Source organism: Antrostomus carolinensis, unplaced genomic scaffold (genome assembly GCF_000700745.2).
Source record: "Antrostomus carolinensis isolate BGI_N321 unplaced genomic scaffold, ASM70074v2 scaffold1690, whole genome shotgun sequence".
Lineage (NCBI taxonomy): Eukaryota > Metazoa > Chordata > Aves > Caprimulgiformes > Caprimulgidae > Antrostomus > Antrostomus carolinensis.
In genome coordinates, this window is record NW_010290320.1 from 4,785 (window position 1) to 23,192 (window position 18,408).

Here is an 18,408-nt window from a genome sequence, read left to right on the forward strand (position 1 = left end):
ACTTTATCATGTCAGTAATGTAGAGAGTGGAAGTTGTACAGCTGATCACATAGATCTCCTATATGAAATAAAAAGTTCAAAGTGTGATTTAAAATTTTATCTTCATAATTTTCCTCTTCTAGTACCTCCCAAATAATATTTTGAAGGCAGAATGGCACCACAACGAACAAGAGACCATCTCTCCTGAAGTCTTCATTAAGCTGGTAAACCTGAAAGACTTGTTTATACTTTTTTTGCACCATTTTATCAGTTTACAAAAATGTACCAGAAAGAAACTAGACTGGTAGAAACATTATTTCACTGATAAAATTTAACACAGTTTACTATATCTAAGACAGGTATCTAAATGGTACCTGTCTAAGAAGGTGATAAAACCCCTGGCTGTTCATAACCCATAATTTTCAATGAGTTATGTAATCAGGCAATATTTGCCATATATTGCTAACAACAGAAGATGCACCTCTGACACAAAATCTACATCTGTTCAAAGAAAAGATCAAAATATCTCACTATGAAAGAAAAACATCTATTTTTGTTAAATCCTTTTTTTAGGGAGTCTAAGAAGTATTTTTCATTTGCCTGTGGAGTTTGATTTCAGACTGAAGCAGATAGCAGGCACAGATGATTTCAGACAAAATTCTTAGAGTTTTGGAAAACTTGCAACCTACCTGAAACATAATTTTACTTGAAAAGTAATGATCAGGCTTAGCAATAGACTTTACCATCAGCCTTGCCCATAATTTCTAAGATGAGACTCCGGCAAGTATTAAAACTTTGACAGCAAAGGCACGAGGATATATGCAACATTAAAGCTTATTCCCTAAGTAATATATGCAGCATAGGAAAATCTCTCTCTGATGCAGGACATTTACTTTTAAAGGAAATACTAGTATTGCTTCTTGTCAGTGCTAGCAAGTCAAGAAAATGGCATCAAAACTCAGTAAGCCTCATATGAGACTGATTTCTAGTCTCCAGCTTATAAATGTAAAAAGAAGAATTCTTCACAAAGACTATAAAAACAGAGCTGACACCTTTGGACACATAAGTCCTGATGTTGTTTTCTAAGGAGCTGTTAAAAGTTATATTGCTATTTCAGCTTTAGACTCAGGCTCCCAAGAGAAGAATGATACTAACAGACTTTGTTTTTCCCAGTTCCTCCATAAAGGGACAAAATAGCAATAAAATCCAGTTATATCTACCACAGTAACCTTGCATAAATATTCTCTAGTCTGCCGAGCTGCTATATGTTAAATGCTCTGTACTATTGCATTACAGAAACGTTTCTACATCTTTAGGCCCCTAGCAAGCAAGAGGTAGGAAGGCTCTGGGACTATAGCCCAAGGTAAAATACTGCAGAGACCTGCTGCATCTCTAGTGTAACTGCCATGCCAGCAAAGCAGGTAGGTGCTCCCATATGAATCCTGTAGCGTACTGGCCTGAATGCGTGCAAAGGTTCAGTAGAGCGGAAGCAATGAACAGGCATGTAGAAAATACAGAGGAAGGCACGTGAAAAGATATGACAACCACGTACAGTTAAAATCTTAAGCTTTTCATTGCATTTTAGATATTACTAGATGCAAAACTGGATGCACTCACATAATTTACACTGGAACTGTGCTGCTGAATAACGAGACATTGTTAGCTACAAGGTGACTGACTCATACTGGATGTTTTGTTTGAGTGAGAAGACAACTGCTGTGCTTGATAGGCCAAAGTACCATATGTTTTGCTGTCAAGGTCTAGTAATGCTGTCCGAAGTGGTTTGCTGATTCAATAACCACGATTCTGTTACTCTAAAAGTCAGATGAGCCTTTAAAGAGACCATATGTGTAATTGGCAGCCCAGTTTACTTTTTCATAGACCTTTCCCTGCAGGTAAACCAGGATGTAACAACATGTGCAGTGGCATCTGCAGCAAGTTCCCTGCCTTCCACTGCAAAACTGCAGACCTACCTGGCTACTGCAGGCAGCACAAGTGCAAGGGCATGGGTATGGACAACCCTGGTACTATCTGCTCCACTATTTCCCAGTTAAACTCAGTCCTTACCCATTTAGGCTGGGAGGTGAGGAGGGGTGGAATTTTAGCATCTGTGATGAAGGTCATAAACACAATCATTAAAATATGTTCAACTAATCTGTGTGGTAGATGTGCTTCTTTATATTTATTATTTTCACCATTACTCAAAACTCCAATTAGAAGGGGCTTCAAAGCATAAGGCATTTATGAGCTAAATAGTTCCACGAAGAGCTTTTTTATGACATACAAACAGTTTTGCTCATGAGGCACAGACAATGTATATACTTAAAATCTCTAAACTGTCCAAAAGCCCAAACTATATGTTCTTACATTGACTAAAAATACAACATGCTCTTGGCCAAGACTTTCTCTGGTTTGCTAAAAAAAATCCTTTTTTCTACATTTTCCAGATTCCTTTGTAAATATTTAAAAGGTTACCTTTTAAATAAATTAATACATATAGGAACAACAAAATGTATTTACTTCACTCTCTTCTTTACTAAAATGGTTGTTTTGTTTTTATTAAACCTTCAGCCTCTTTGCTCAGAACAAACCTTCAAAACTTCAACACAACACACACCTTCTTTATAACATTATTAGAACCTATGTTCAAAATTGTTTATGTGTTTCTGAGATTCTGCTCATATTTAGAAAGTAAGTTTTCTTACTGCAACTAGTAACTACCTAGGACTGCTTCTTTTTTCCCCTTTGTTGTACGTTTCAATTACTGAGAACTAAAAGCACAGGTTCCATTCCCTAAATACGACCCACAGCAGCCTCACACAGTCAGTGACATGTAGCAAAAATGATGATTACAGCCTTTAATAATCCTGAAACTGTTGGGGAAAGAAAAAAAGAGGTACAGATACCTACAAGAAGACACATAAGCTGCATTACTGCTGAATTATTTCTTCAAAATGGTCATAGACTGTACAGTCCTCAGCACTGGTTGTTGGCAGAGGCCTTACTGTACATCCTTCAACTCTCTTGTTTATGAGGAATCAAAATATGGAATTCTCTCCAATATATACAACCTTTAATAACTTTATGCTATTTGACTTTCTGTACCCATAAATCTCTTCCTCGCCAGAGGTGGTGGGTATTTAAGAATAATACCTACTCATCCATTTGGAAGTACTTCCAAATTTTGCTTTTCCTTGTTTAAACGGCAGATGAGGACTAAGTCATGTATACAAGATTACCAGGGAGCTTCCATTGTGGTTTGTTTTCCCAACAGATTTGCTCACTTTTATTTTTTTAAATAAGTAAACTAGAACTTAAAATCTTCAAACAACAAAATAATCACAGAAATCAATAAAGGCAACCATATTTTTAAAATTTAACCAAAAACACAACTGCTGAGGATAGAGATTCCAATGCAAAGAAGTAAAATTTATAGTAATATACTTTTGCCAGCACAGAAGAGTCATCAAAACCACGGCAGCACAGTTTTTAATGCTGCCATTTCTGCCAGCAAACTATCAGAAAAAAAGAAAGCTATCCATCTTCACTTGCTGGCCTCAAAACATTACTTTTTTTCTTCATCATAACTTCAAAGTGTATAGGATTACTTTTTCAATTAAATTACCTGTCCCAGCGATCTCCAGTCTAGGCTGGCACTGCCGATGTACACGTGTTGTTTATCAACAATCCAGAAAGATGACTGAAGCCGACCTTCATTATATGCTGACATGTTCATATACAACACTTCAGCACCTAGAGATTTAAGGATAAAATAATAAATAGTGTTGTTTAAAATAACACAATTTACATTATTAAAAAGAGAAACAACTTCACATTTCAGGGTCTCAGCTTCCAAAACTAGTGAGGGATGTAATTAAACGTACCATTAAGGTTTAAAATCAATGATGAACAGTGTTACTGTCCCACTGTTTAAGACCTTAATTAAAAGCAGGTATAGGGAACATTCCCATGCATTATACTGTTTACTTAATTTTCTTCCATTTTAGAACAAAATAATTGCTATTTTTTTCCAGCACTGTATGTTCCTAAACCCAGTTTATTTTGTAATTCAAACCTGCTACATATTATAGTAATGACCTTTAAAATATGAACCCAATTACAAACCCTTCCTGGAAAGCAGACTCTGTTCCTGTGCAATGGTTTGAGCAGGTAGCGTACAGTGGGCTGTTGTGTGCAACAGACCCTGACAAGAAGAACATGGGTGGAGAATTAAGGAGTGAGGAAGTAAGCAAAGGCCAAAAGTATGCTGAAACCACTCTTAAACCTGCTAATCTGTGACATACAACCTACCGCTCTGAATTGCACAGTCTTAATAAGGATTATAGGCCACTGAAATGAAAGGAGCTGCTTATTGGGTAAAAGCACGTTGGCTCCAACACATCAGTAGGAATGTCTGAATTGGCCCCATCAGTATATTTGCAGAACTAAATTCAAAATTTGCTTAATATTAGGTGAGTTTAAGGGAATACTCATGCTATTATTGTTCTTCAAGTGATCCAGTGTTTGTAAAATTAGGTAATGAATCTGAATTAATCATTGCTGAAGGTAATTTGAAGTAACCCACTTATCTTCACATTTTAGTCATGGTAGTAACTGGGTAAGAGAAGTGAGAGCAAACAGTAGCTTGGAGGGCAGTAATGCTATCAGCCATCTTCCATTAAACATTCATGGGCTCTTCAGTACCATGAATTCCAGGAATGGTTGGATATGAGTCACAACTTCAAAAGAATTCTAAGATACCTAGAGAACTAAAATATATTTCTTTTAATCTAACTTCCTATTTGTGATCTTCTAAAAAATGCTTTACTTGCAATTTTAAGCAAAAGTTACCAGTGCTACATATTTATGAAAACTGTAATTCTTACTTTAATGAATGATTCTAGAAGTTCAGACATCAAGCAAAGAAGAAAAATCAGGTAAGGTGACACTTTTCATGAAGCACCAAACATACAACATAGGATTTTGAGCAAGTGACAGAATTTAGTTCATTGTACAACTCCGTTACCTTTCAATTTTTTTCTAGGTATCACTCATCCACATTCAGCTATGCTTAGAAACAAAGGTATTTTCTAATATTCTTTGGAACACGTTGCTGCTGACTTTCAATTCATGCATTAATGAGCAGAACTGTGCTAATTAATGAGACAATGTGTGTGAAATGAAAAAAAAATCAGAAAACACTATAGCAGGTGTTAAATGGTTTAAATTGTTTTCTGATTAATAAAAAACCAAAAGCAACTCCTCCTATTAGCTAAGAAAAACAATTCTATAATATATATTCTATATTCTAAAATCCTAGCTGCTTATCTGAAAACTGTGTTTAAACTCAAGTTTAATATAACAGTTTACCTGGATCGTGTTTTCCTTCCTTACATCCAATTTGCAGCCTTAAATAGCAGTATGAATTTAACACCCACAATACCCCTACATCAAATAGGTCATAAATGAAATATTAGGATTTTTGTGTGAGAAAGGTAAAACAGTTGGAAGCAACAATGAGCTTCCTTCTCATAACTGAAAGCCTAAAATAAACACAGTTTAAAACCATTTTTTAAACATCCAGTGCCGAACAAAAACGCTGATTGCCAAAGTTACAAGAAGAGACTATTTAACCAGTATTATTAACATTAAAAATAACATAGTCAGTAAGTTAACACAAAATTCAAAAGTTGTAAGCATTTTTTGGCAGTTTAGACATAGGCGTAAGCAGTGGGATGGGACTATCATCACTCTAAAATATAATCTAGGCTTTAATTACCAAAATAGTGAATATAAGTAGTGCAGGAGATATTACTATCACACATACCATTAAAATCAAAACCTGGAACCCAATTTCTTTTCCTTCTGGAAAAAGCCAACTCATAAAGCTGAGGAAACAGTATCTCCAAGTTAATTAAAACAAAGTCATGTGTTGCAAGCAGCAGCTGCTGTGCAGCCTATTAATGAGCCCTTAACTTTTGATGAAAGGAAACATGCATCAGTATTGATAATTGCCTCTGTTCTAGAAGCCCTTGAGATGTTTTGTTAAAATAGGCTTATCAGGCCTTCAACACAATCCATCATCCCTAGTGTGGTCCAGGTCCCATGAGGAAATTAAATTGGATTGATCAATATGTGAAGCCATAACAGAACCCTTTATCATGCTACAGCCTCAATTACACAAAGCTATGGGTCTACTGAGTTCAATCAGAAGGCACAATTTGTAGGCTTGATTGCCCATATAGATGCCAGATTCTTAAAAAGTAAATCTAACAATTTTGTTTCACTGAAGATTAAACTGCAGGGTGAGATCTTGGAGAAAACCAGTGCTGTCACTTAAAACTCAAGTAGATTTGCCTATCCCATAAAATTGTGCATTCTAAAGGTTGGGCTAGATTGCCCTCTTTCCACAAGAAAAAAGAAAAAAAGACGACTGTAGGGATCAAAGCATGCTTTAAATAACAGATACTTCTCTGAGTGCTTTTTCATCTAGGCAGGGACGTTTTTCACTCTGTAAAAGGGAGATGACTGATGCACTCTGGGATACAGAGATGGGACCCTGCCCTTGAGAGCCTGGACCTTCTCCATGTGATGGGAACACAGACACTGGGAGGTACCAGACTTATGCTCAGCCTCTTGCTTTGTCTCATAACGGAGAAAGAAAAGAGAAAACATAGTAGTATTGCAAAAAGACTGATTTTTATCCATTATCAAAAGAAATCCCATTCCCAAAGTAATCCCAAAGCAAAAGGATGGCACAAGCAAGTGACATTTACGATTTCTAGCCTCTTGTTTGGTCTAGCTGCCTGCTCCCAGGCAGCTAAAGATGTCCACCAAGATAATTCCACTAAAAATGTCATAAAGGCCACAGGACAAGCTTGACTTCAAGAACAGGAGCTTCAGGCTAGGACCTTTTCAATACACTTGAGTCAAAACACTCTAAGCAGTTAGCAGGAGACTTTACACATACACCCTCAATTATGAAAAACCATGTGTCATCAAGAAGCACATCTTGGCGTAGCTGTGTTGCAGCATATGCTAGCTGCGGATTTTACTGCTGCTCACCAGGCATCTACAAAAACTGTCGACTTCTTTATGGGAGACTGCAGGAGGCTGGGGCTCACCGGGTTGCCACTCGTCCTTCAGATCCATGTTTATGCAACAGTCTGGAGAAGGTGCACCAGAAGGCTTTGGATCCAACGCCTGCGAGGAATCTAGGGTATTACCAGGTTGTCCTGGTGCAGAGGCAACACCACTGAATCAAATCACCTCTCTGGTAGATATGTAAACCTTTTTTGTAAAGAAGACCCAGAAAGAGCAACTGTTTAGGCTGCTATTATCACAGCTGCCTTGAAAGCAAACATGCAAATTCTGCCTGCAACAGTTTTCAACAGCGCCAGTTACAGGCTAAACTCACTCTGGAGTTAGCAAACATAACGCCCAAGAAACAGAAGCTGCATTTGCTTATACCACGGCTAAAATTGGCCTTCTGTCTTCACAACTTTCTTACTTTCACTATAATGTTTTTAAAACCAGTGAGAGGAAAAAAAAAAAAAAAAAAGGGGGAAATGGGAATGACCTAAGGATTGAGAGGAGAGCCAGACAGAGGTATATGGGAAGTTGCAGCAACAGTGATGGGTGATTCACAACAGGCAGAGTAAGGATGAGAAAAGCAGCAAGAGCCCTGAGCTCATTAGCCCTGGCAGTAGGAAACAGTGCTGCAGCAGAAAAGAGGGTGTAGAGAAGTGGAGATGCATGATCTAATGGCATGTGTTGGGACCACGCATTGTGCAGAGCACCAGGAGAAAGGGTCATGGAACCAGGCTGGGTGCTGCTATGAACGGGAGGGTTGTAAAGGTGGAAGAGATGAACAGGGGCTTTTCTATGCCTCTCCTTTCCCATTTTGGGAAAACAGAGCTTGTCAAGTGCAGGCTGCAGAGGCACAGCAAGTGATGGAAGGTGGAGCACATTGGGGCAGCAGGAGCTACGTAGAGATGTTGGCAGGATGGGCGAGTGGGAAGGTTGTAGAGGGATTGCAAAGGAGAAGGGACAGCAGGATTCGAGGAAGCACTAGTATATGAAATGCGTTTGGCCAGTGAAGGCGACACTGCTTACAGATCACAGAATCACAGAATGTTAGGGATTGGAAGGGACCTCGAAAGATCATCTAGTCCAATCCCCCTGCTGGAGCAGGAACACCTAGATGAGATTACACAGGAAGGCGTCCAGGCAGGTTTTGAATGTCTCCAGAGAAGGAGACTCCACAACCTCCCTGGGCAGCCTGTCCCAGTGCTCTGTCGCCCTCACTGTAAAGAAGTTTCTTCTCAAGTTTAAGTGGAACCTCCTGTGTTCCAGCTTACACCCACTGCCCCTTGTCCTATCATTGGTTGTCACTGAGAAAAGTCTAGCTCCATCCTCATGACACTCACCCTTTATATATTTATAAACATTAATGAGGTCACCCTTCAGTCTCCTCTTCTCCAAACTAAAGAGACCCAGCTCCCTCAGCCTTTCCTCATAAGGGAGATGCTCCACTCCCTTAATCATCTTGGTGGCTCTGCGCTGGACTCTCTCAAGCAGTTCCCTGTCCTTCTTGAACTGTGGGGCCCAGAACTGGACATAATATTCCAGATGCGGCCTCACCAGGGCAGAGTAGAGGGGGAGGGGAACCTCTCTCAACCTACTAACATAAATTTGCAGTCTGAAACTGACAAATGATCTTGCACCACATCCAGTCCACTGCGCACTTTTCAGCCACCATTCCCCATGTTACCACCAAGCTGGCCACAGTATGAACAGCTGCCCTCCTCTGCTTACCCCATTCTTGCTGTACCTTCACTCTCATGTCCATAACCTTTGCTCACAGCACTGTTCTTTTCCCTCTCCTAACTTGGTGTATTCCCAAGCAAATACTCAGGGTAATGAGACCTTTAAAAAGGAGTCTGAGAATGTGAGCTGTGGCCTCTTTGTTTCACTCCACTGCTGACAGTCACTTGGCACACAAAGATACACATTTTGATCTATACCTTTTGCAGGGTGGCCTTGAGCCAGAATCAAGAGCAGACTTAACCAGTCCACACCATGAACCCTAGAGCTCACAAGCACATGCACACTTGTACACAGCTGGTGCTCAAGCAGCCTGCACAGCATCTTGCACGGCCTCTCTGGGAGGCTACCACAGGGGTGGGAGGCAGCACATGTGGCATTACCATTATGCCATAGACCTGCTGTAACCTTTCAGATAAACTGAGTTTTCAGATCAGTATAGATACAGTTAATCATCATGCGTTAACTCAGAAAGATGAACAAAAGATCCTTTATTACCCCTAGGTCCCAAACTTACTTTTTAAAATACAATTTGCTCACTAGGATATGGATGTGCACACATATAGATACATAAAGTGAAGGTCTCCTTCCCTGCATTTTGCAAGACGCTTTCATTTTATTTATTTGCTTTCAATTACAAGCCTTAGAACAAAGTATACTCATGAATAAAAATAATTTTTATTCCACTGAGACAAAAATTCAGAGTTTTCCACACCCTGTTCACAAGTGGCAGAGTAGTTGTCTCACACTGGGCAGGCACCAGTGACCCATGCAGAGGATCATCTCCCCAGGAATTTTCATGCTCTTTTCTCAACTGATTGCAAAAAGTCTGGAGTTGTTCCAGAAGCCCCATTAGCATGACCTGCTGGCACTCAGAGGAGGACGAGTACAAAAGCAGAGGAATGCACAACTTGAAAACAAAGTTATTTTTACTACATCTCTGAATGATTAAAAGACAAACTAGACTATTTACTATTTCTGTGTTCTGTATGGAATATTAGATTTGAAATGCAATTTAAAAGTCTGCCAGGCCTCAGAAGGATTAATGATTCAGTCTTATTTTAAAGAGAGAACACTCAAGGACTTTTAGGGAAATCTCTGATAGTAATACCTTAACTTTGAATCAGATGTTTTGTTTACATTGCCCTCTGCTCCTCACACACACACCCTCCCCTTTTTAAAAACTACCAGGACTGAATTCTGCGCTCTTCATCAGTACAAGTCCATAGTAATTTAAAAAAAAAACACCAAAGTGTACAATAAATATCTTGCTCCCTTTTCTTCAGCAGCTCCACAATACAACTGCCACACACACAGATGAAATATGAAATCATAGAAAGATATTATGTTCTAGTATGAGCCCAAGCGATCTCCAGAAAGCCACCCCAATACAACTTCTGTTCACACTACCTTGGCCTGCCTAACACTGTAGCACTCAAACTACCTGCATGACAAACATCATCTTTCTGAATGAAATTCCCACTCACTCCCAATGTACAATCAGCCAGAAACTATGTGCATATGCAGCTTCTCAAAACAATACCAGTCCCCAAAGTTAATGCTGCCTGTAGCAAAATGAGGTTGTTTCTGATGCAGATATTTTAATGAAAAATTACTGTAATGCTTACTGCTTTATTTTACCCATCTGAGGTCACTGATACAAAGATAATTTTGAGGAAATCAGTGCACAGGAGAGGAATCTTTGACTTGAACTCCATGGGCCCCCCTAGTCTGTCTTGGAGACACATGGATGCCTGCAGCAGCCACTGCAATTGCATCAGACAGGCTCATGCACTCAGGGCTGCAGCGTTGGTTGTTCACGGAAAACACGCAGAAAACTCTCTCTGCCCTCTGTGTCCTGCCACAGCTCATCTCCACTGGCACACTCCCCAGTCGGCTCACATGTCCACGCCTGGCCGGAGCTTGAAGGAAAGGCTGATATGAGAGAGCTTCCCTGAGCAGATGGGCTGCAGTCAAGGATCTCCCCATGGAGTTGCGGGTGTGAGAAGAGAGGTCTCCATCACTGCCGGCTGACTTCCCAGCCCCCTTCAGGCACTGAGCCAGCTTCTCGGCTGGTGCCCTTCCCTCCCCAGCAGTCTGTAACAGGCTGTCAGGCTCTGTCCTGCACAATTAGGGAGAACAAATATCCTCTACATTCACCAGTGGTTTTTTTGTTTTGTTTTTTAGCCGTTCAGTGGATTAAAATAGTTTATCTGAGCCAGTACAGCCCCAGAAACTGCTCTATCCACACAGCTGAGGAAGCCAAGAGCTGAGTGTGGGGACAGGAGAGAGCAGGAAGAAAAAGAAATAGTGAGAAACCAGCATTACGAAACCCAAAGAACAATTCACTAGTCCAGCTCACCACGTAGCTTTAAACAATTTTTTCCAGCACAACTGAAGGCACAAGGGCAAGTGTGGGAACAAGTGGCTTGTGGCTGGGTGCAACAAGACGCAGGAACCGCTTATGCCAGTGCTGCCCTTTAAAGGTACCTCCATGCCACCACAGCCTCTGTTCCTCTCAAAATCCGGCCTCTCAGAAATTCAAGGTGGCAAGCCCCAGTACCTATTTGCCTTTTATCTTGTATAACCCAGATAGGAGAGCAATGCTGGCATTTGCTTGAGATGACATTTCTCATGCACTCACACGGGGGTCCACAGTGGCACAGAAAATTCAGAGAGCACCCGTCAGGGGATCCTCATGTGTGCAAAGTTTGCTCACTGGATGCCAGATGACAGATTGTTGAGAACAAAGGAAAGGTCAGAATTAATTTATTTCAATTGCTTGTTTAACTTCAATGACATCTTGGGAGCTAGTTAGTTCCCAAGATAATGTTTATCTAAATATGCCCTTACAGTGTCTTCAAAGATGTCAAATGTTGGCCTTTGTTGCTAGTCCAAGTAATCAAAATACTGATTTCTCAGCTAAGTATCCTGCTGTACACAGAGTTAGTGTTATGGCTGTCACCCATGTGAATGCATTCTGCACTGCCTTCTGGACCCTTTTGATTTACTCAGCAGAAAAGACAGACATCTAATCACCCCATGTCACAGGAGATGCAAAAGAGAGGTCTAATTACATTTCTTTGTAATACTTACCCACCCAGCTAAACATAATTTGATTTGCTTACAAAAAGCCCAAGGTCCATCTTAATGCAAGGTGGGCAAGCCATGACAAATACAACAGCATATAGAGATAAGAGGTCTCCTCTTTACCCACAGAATGCATACAGCACAGGCACACTCTACCTGAGCTTCCCTATTAATAGCACATAGCTCAGCTGATTAATCATGTGTGTATGTTTAATTAACCTATGCACAGAATTTTAGACAAATTTGCAAACAAGGAAGAAATTCATATGACTACAGACCTCTGGTCTTTCCAAGGATGGCTTTCTCATTTTCACCCACAGGATAACAGTGCTTCCACAAATCCACAAAGCACTGAGATTCCATAAGGAAAACCACAAAATGCAGTGCAGCCCACGTTAAAAACCTCCAGTGTTTAGAAACAGGATTTGAAGCCTGATATATCTTTTTCTAATGCAGAATATATAACAACATTAATTTTAAAATTAAATTAACTTTGTTACCCCATGGGTTTTTATTATTTGCACCGTAGTAGTTTTTTCCTCCTCACTTTTTCTTAAAATATGTGGTGTGTACTTGACTTTTTATTTAAGATTTTTAATTGTTATTGAGAATTTCACATTTTACATTTTCCACTAGAAAACGTCTATTCTAAACAAAGACACATCCATGCCATCACGTCCTTGGAAGACACATGCTGCCACCAAGTAGATACTTGATAAACAAGTACCCCACAAATGTAAGCAGTCAACACTACAGTTCATTATATGGAACAAGTCAGGAAAGCAGACACTTGTAACACTTTCCCACCTGGATTTGGTCTCTGAAGTCAGTGATTTCTGTACTATATCTGCTGTAGAAATCCTTACTGTTTGGGACAAACTTTAGGACTCCCATTTCAGACTATCTTTCAAAAAAAAAAAAAAAAAATTAAATTGCGTCTGGGCAGAAGAATCTATTGTAACTTAAAAAGATTCAAACAGCTTTTCCTTACCCTCTAATAATTTCATTGAAAGTAGCAAAAGTTTCATGCCTCCTTTAACAGTTTTGTTTCCTGATGCAGCAAATATGAGAGATCCTTACATTTTGCACTGACTTGACTCTGACATCAGTATTTTTCAATCAAATTTTTACTTCTTTCCAAGCTATTTAAAGTATTTCATATCAATAGTCATAGATTATTTTGAATAAAACTTTGAATAATGAGAGCACTGATGATCAGTTCAATTCTTTCCCCTTAGCAGAACTCAGCTTTCCTCTAAATAGCATTTTCCAAGTATAAATCTGTTTTGTGAGTCTGATGATTCAGTAGAGTCTGTAAGATAACTAGTGTACATCAAAGTTTGATAGAATGGTTTAAAAAAAAATCCCACATCTTTTTTTGCCCTTCATTATTGGAGAGTAGGCAGCTCATTTACTAGATGAAGCTATAAAAGTAATTGCTTCAGAGATTGGGAAAAGTAATTTTCTTAGTTGATTCAGGCGACAAAGCATATTACTGCTTAAAGGAAGACTGTAATACTATAAGTAAAAGCGTTACTAAAGCTGGATTGTGGCTTTCTTTCTTTGCCTAATTATAATTGCATATGGTTTTTACTGTAAAAGAAAGCAATTCTAAACATAATAGAGAGATTAGTAAACTCACACACTGCTTATCCCACCCACCTTCAAAGACTCTTTTCTTTACTGGGATTAGTATTATGAAGCACTAGATTTGTTTATATACTTCCTAGATGAAACATTCAAGAATTCAGGGACATTTTCTCATCTTGACACATGAGGAATTAGAATCACAACATTCTATGAATGAACAAGGCTAAATACATATCAAAAAATGCAGCATTTACCCTTATCTTTCTTTTTAACTTAACAACATGATTTCATTCTGATATTTATATATTTTAAAACCATTGGTATTGTTAACAGTCACTTCCAAATGTGCTGACTAACAATAACAACACTTGTGCAATCATTCTCAAAACATGATCCTCGGACATCTGTAGCTCTGCTTTGGGTTCTGTCAAAGGAGAAATCTCAATTCTGGAAGGCGAGAAAGTATCCTGCAGGGCAGGCAAAGAGGTGAGGAGGCAGTATGCCTCCTCAGAGGGCAGTTTTATTTGGTCCTAAGCTACTGCTTTGTATTTTTACAATACCTTCATGACAGAATCCGTTTTTTTCTGCCCTTTCATTAGATGATTCTCTGAGCAACCCGAGTATTATCTCTAGGCTACCAAAAGCCAAGAGCACTAGATGACCTGACCATGGCAATACAGGGAAAGCAGAGGCACAGCCAGAGCTAACCTGGGTCTGCCAGTGGCGCAGCCATTTCCTTTTATTACTTCTTCTTACTTGTCTCTCAGCACCTTTCCCTGTTTGTTTCCTTTGATCCTGTCCTATTATCCTACCAGGTCCGCCTTTGACTTTTTTATTTTTTCCAGATCAGTCTATCTCAATTCCAATTATTTTTCTCTCCTTTCATCTATGTTGTCACAAGCTGACCAGGAACACATTTCGACTTTTGCCAGCATTCTTTTCTGATCTTTTCCTAAATTAATTACTCAGTCTTTAGTTTCTGCCCTGCTCTTTCATCTGATTCATTCCTGCCTTTTAGTTCATTTTGCCCACCACATTTCCCCCTTTCTCTCTCCCTCTCCTTCACTCTCTCCTTCTTCATCATCAGTTCGCCATTTCACTCTTGCCTTTGCCCACTCATTCATTATTTCATTTGTCACATAGATTCATTCAGTTACTCATTTGCTCTCCAACTCTCCAATTACTTAAGGAAAATATTTTATTCTCTAACTACCTAAGCAGCATGACATATTCTCCAAGCCTTTACAAATACATTTGTGGTAAGGAAAAAATATTTCTTCTTAGGAGTTTTAAGGCTAACCACAGTTTTGGGGTGCCTAGTTTGGTCTTGATGATATTTTATTTAGCATGTGCTAGAACTCCTGCAGGTACTGACTCATACACAACCTAAAGGTAGACAAAGATTGCTGATGGTTGTTGCAGATTGGAACTCTGGGTATTTCTTCTTACCTTCTTAGTCCAAACTAGAACTGAAACTCAGATTTTCTTTCTTATCATGGGTCTGAGGTTCTTAAAAGAACAAGGCACTTTTACAGTATCTTCTTTTATAAAAGTAAACATGTAAACTAGATGCTGCAGCTCTGCTGTAGCAGATTGAAGTCCCACACTTGATTTACTATCGTTCTGACCACCCCGTCAGATGCATGTTTGAGGGCTTCAGCACTCTGGTTTGGTCACACAGATACTTCATACGTTAAGATAGAGACATTTAAAAGAGACAAAGGGACATGCTCCAATGTCAAAAGCAGAAAAATCTACACAGTGCACCGAGGAAAAATAAAAACCAGGTGAGGAAAAAATGCTTTGTCTTTGAGGAAATGCACAGGGGATACAAATCAATAGTTTGTCAGTTAGCAGCTTTTTAACACAGATTGACTTTCATCCAAACAGCCTATTAGAAATGTAGAAAGCAAAATAAAAGGAGGCTACAACTTCGCAGATTCTATCTTATTAGCTGGGTGAAGGACACACACAATATACATTCAATAGAAGTGACACCACACTGAAATCACGGAGGATGTTAGTGTCCCAGAGGGACTAGATGTGGTGGTTTCACTTGGCTAACAGCAAAACAATGAACAGCCATTCACTTACTCTCCTCCCTCCAGAAAACACAGGAGAGAATTGGAGGAGTAAGGGTAAAGAGACTCGTAGGTTGAGATAAGAACAATTTAATAATTGAAATAAAATAAAACTTAATAATACTGACAATAACGATGATGATAATAGTAATAACAAAATAATGGCAATAATAGTAATAATAAAATATATATATGAGTGACACACAGTGCAATTGCTCACCATCCACTGATCAAGCCTGGTCCATTCGCAGAAGAGCAAGAGCCCGAGAGACCCTCATTAATACACTGAATGTAATGTTATGTGATATGGAATATCCCATAGGCACATCCAAATGCCAATTTGGGTTACTAATTTTAATATTTCACTCCTCAGTCTTTTATATCTGCAGACTAGCAAAACACAAAGTCTTTTGACTTCAGTGACAATCCCATACCGAAACCAAAACACAGTGCTATTCTAACTACTAAGAAGAAAACTAGCTCTATCCCAGTCAAAAATCAGGACTCTAGGCCACAAGTACTGTCTCATTTCTCCAATGTAAATATCAGCAACTGCTTGTGAAGCATAACTGGACTGGATGCAGCTGCACACTTGGTTCCCTATGAAAGCAAGGCCAGAAGGCAGCATGTGCACTTCTAGTTCTAACAATCACATCATGGACTTGGTGCCAATCCCTTCAAGGCACTTACTCTAAGCTGCAGGAGGAAATGCTGCCATGACTTCAGAAGCCTGAAGTAGCTAGCTGGATGCACACCCATGGAAGCCTGAGGAATGAGAGCGTGGGGTAGCAAGACAAGAGGCAGAAAGATTTGCACTACAGAATGCACGTAAAGTGGAAATGATGACGACTTGATGGTGAACATGGATAAATGCTGACGTGAAGCATGGTGAACACACAGGCAAGAAGGCAACTCCTGCGTGAAAACAATGAAAGAGCAAACTGAAAGCAGTACTAGATTTTAACAGGGTCGTATGAAGCACAGGAGACAGTACTGCTGTAGGGGGAGGATCAGGTCCTTGGCATAAAGACTGTTGCTGTAGGACTTCTCTGTCATGTGTTACAAAAGATAAAATGAACAGAGCAAATAAAGCTAGGATTCAAGAGAAAAAGAAAAGTGTCATATTTAAAGTTGCTTCAGATTTCCCTTAATATTTGGATGCCACAACTGATGTTCCACAAAGCTGCTCTGCATGAGAGAGGGCAGGGCAGGCATACATCTCATTTTCTGGGGGCTTAGTTTGAGCCCTTGGGATTTAATCTTACTCATAGCGGCACTGACATATATTGAGTGCTACACAGTGATAAATACTCTTTAAAAAACCCAAAACAACCAACAGATTGTGTGTGCCACAAACTGACATAAAAATAAGTTATGTTTTGGGTCTTACCTGTATCTTATTTCTTAATCTATAAAATGGGAACTAAGCTATTCCTATGCTTTTCTGAGAGCATCATGAACATTTACTCTTGAATATTCATGAAGCACTCTGTTAATATTACAGGGAAAAAAGGAACAAGTTTGTCCCCAGATTAGGTCTTGAACAGTGTTGAGTAAGCGAAAGAAGACACAACACAACAAAAATGATAGTGAAATAAAATATTCTACACATGTTTACATGAACGTAGGTATCCCTGTGCATTGAAGTTGATACGGTCCAGTGGGAAGAAAATTATGTCATATTCAACTAAAGTCTGTATCATAACTGTGAACAGCTTGATGGCACAGAAAACCTGTTGATACAGAGAATATATTTTTACATACCATAAGTGATTGTTTCATGAACCAGTTAAAGAATGCACAAGCTAAGAAACTACTCTTGATTTATTTTGAGCAATGCATAGTACTGATTCAAGCTGCAACTATCAAAAAGCCCCTGTAAGGACGACCACACTGTACTCCAGCTCACTATCTTTGTAACAACACCTGCATCCCACTAGTCCATTCTGGTAACATTTAATTTCAGAAAGAAGACCTTCATAACATAAGGATGTATGCTAAGAGAAATTAAAGGCCAAAGAGAAAAATCTTTTCTCTGGGAATACTTGAAAGCATTTTAATAGACACTCAGTATAAATGTATATGATTACCAAATACCCCTCTCTCAAGAGATGACACAAGGACAGTTAAAAGAGAAGCTAAAGAAGAACACTAGAGTTAAAATGGTATCTTTCAAGAAATAGATTTGTGTCCAAGTGAGAAAAGGAAAGATTGGAAAGAAAAGAGAGAAAGAAAGCAATCAAAAAGATTTTGAGGAAATATAGACACTGAAGCTGCAGAACACATTGCTACTGTGCATAGTGTTTTGTGCATGACAAAAATACAAACAGATTCAAAAGTGATTGCATAAATTAAAGGAAAAAATAATGCAAACAGCACAACAGATTGCAAAACACCATGACAAGGCAGTTCCTAACCTACAAATTGCTAAAAGGACTAAGGGGAATATCATCCTCCACTTGTTATACTCCTTCTGTAAGCGTGCAGTTCTGCTGACCCCAGCAAAGCAGAAGACCGACCTTCAGTCTGTTTCCATTGTCTTATGGCTGAAAAAAGTTCCTCTCTGACCCTTTCCTTACAAACTATTATTTCTGAAAGCTTGACATTGCAACCATCATAATGTTCTTTTGACATGATTTTGAAGCTTAGTATAGATATTATGTGGTCCTATAACTGTGCTGTTATTTTTCCCATCACTTTATGCAAACATGACTATTGAGATTAAAAGCATCAGAGCAGGGATCTGAGTCACTGAAGTGACTGTCAATTTCTGCACTACGTAATTTCTAATATTTGCACACTATATATAGTTAATATTCTGTCCAAAGGAAGGAAAATATGT

The 18,408-nt window shown here is 39.1% G+C and overlaps 1 protein-coding gene across 1 annotated transcript in view; it reads right to left on the reverse strand.

Annotated features, from left to right (window-relative positions):
* Positions 1-3,604: 3,604 nt before the first annotated feature.
* The window catches only part of LOC104528524 (inactive phospholipase D5-like), a gene marked incomplete at its 3' end in the record, with an annotated part of 79,710 nt that continues 64,906 nt past the window's right edge, over positions 3,605-18,408 (reverse strand). The window contains exon 4 of the mRNA XM_010172559.2: positions 3,605-3,732. Within this exon, the coding sequence (XP_010170861.1) occupies positions 3,605-3,732 (128 nt within the window). The remainder of the gene's footprint in view (positions 3,733-18,408) is intronic.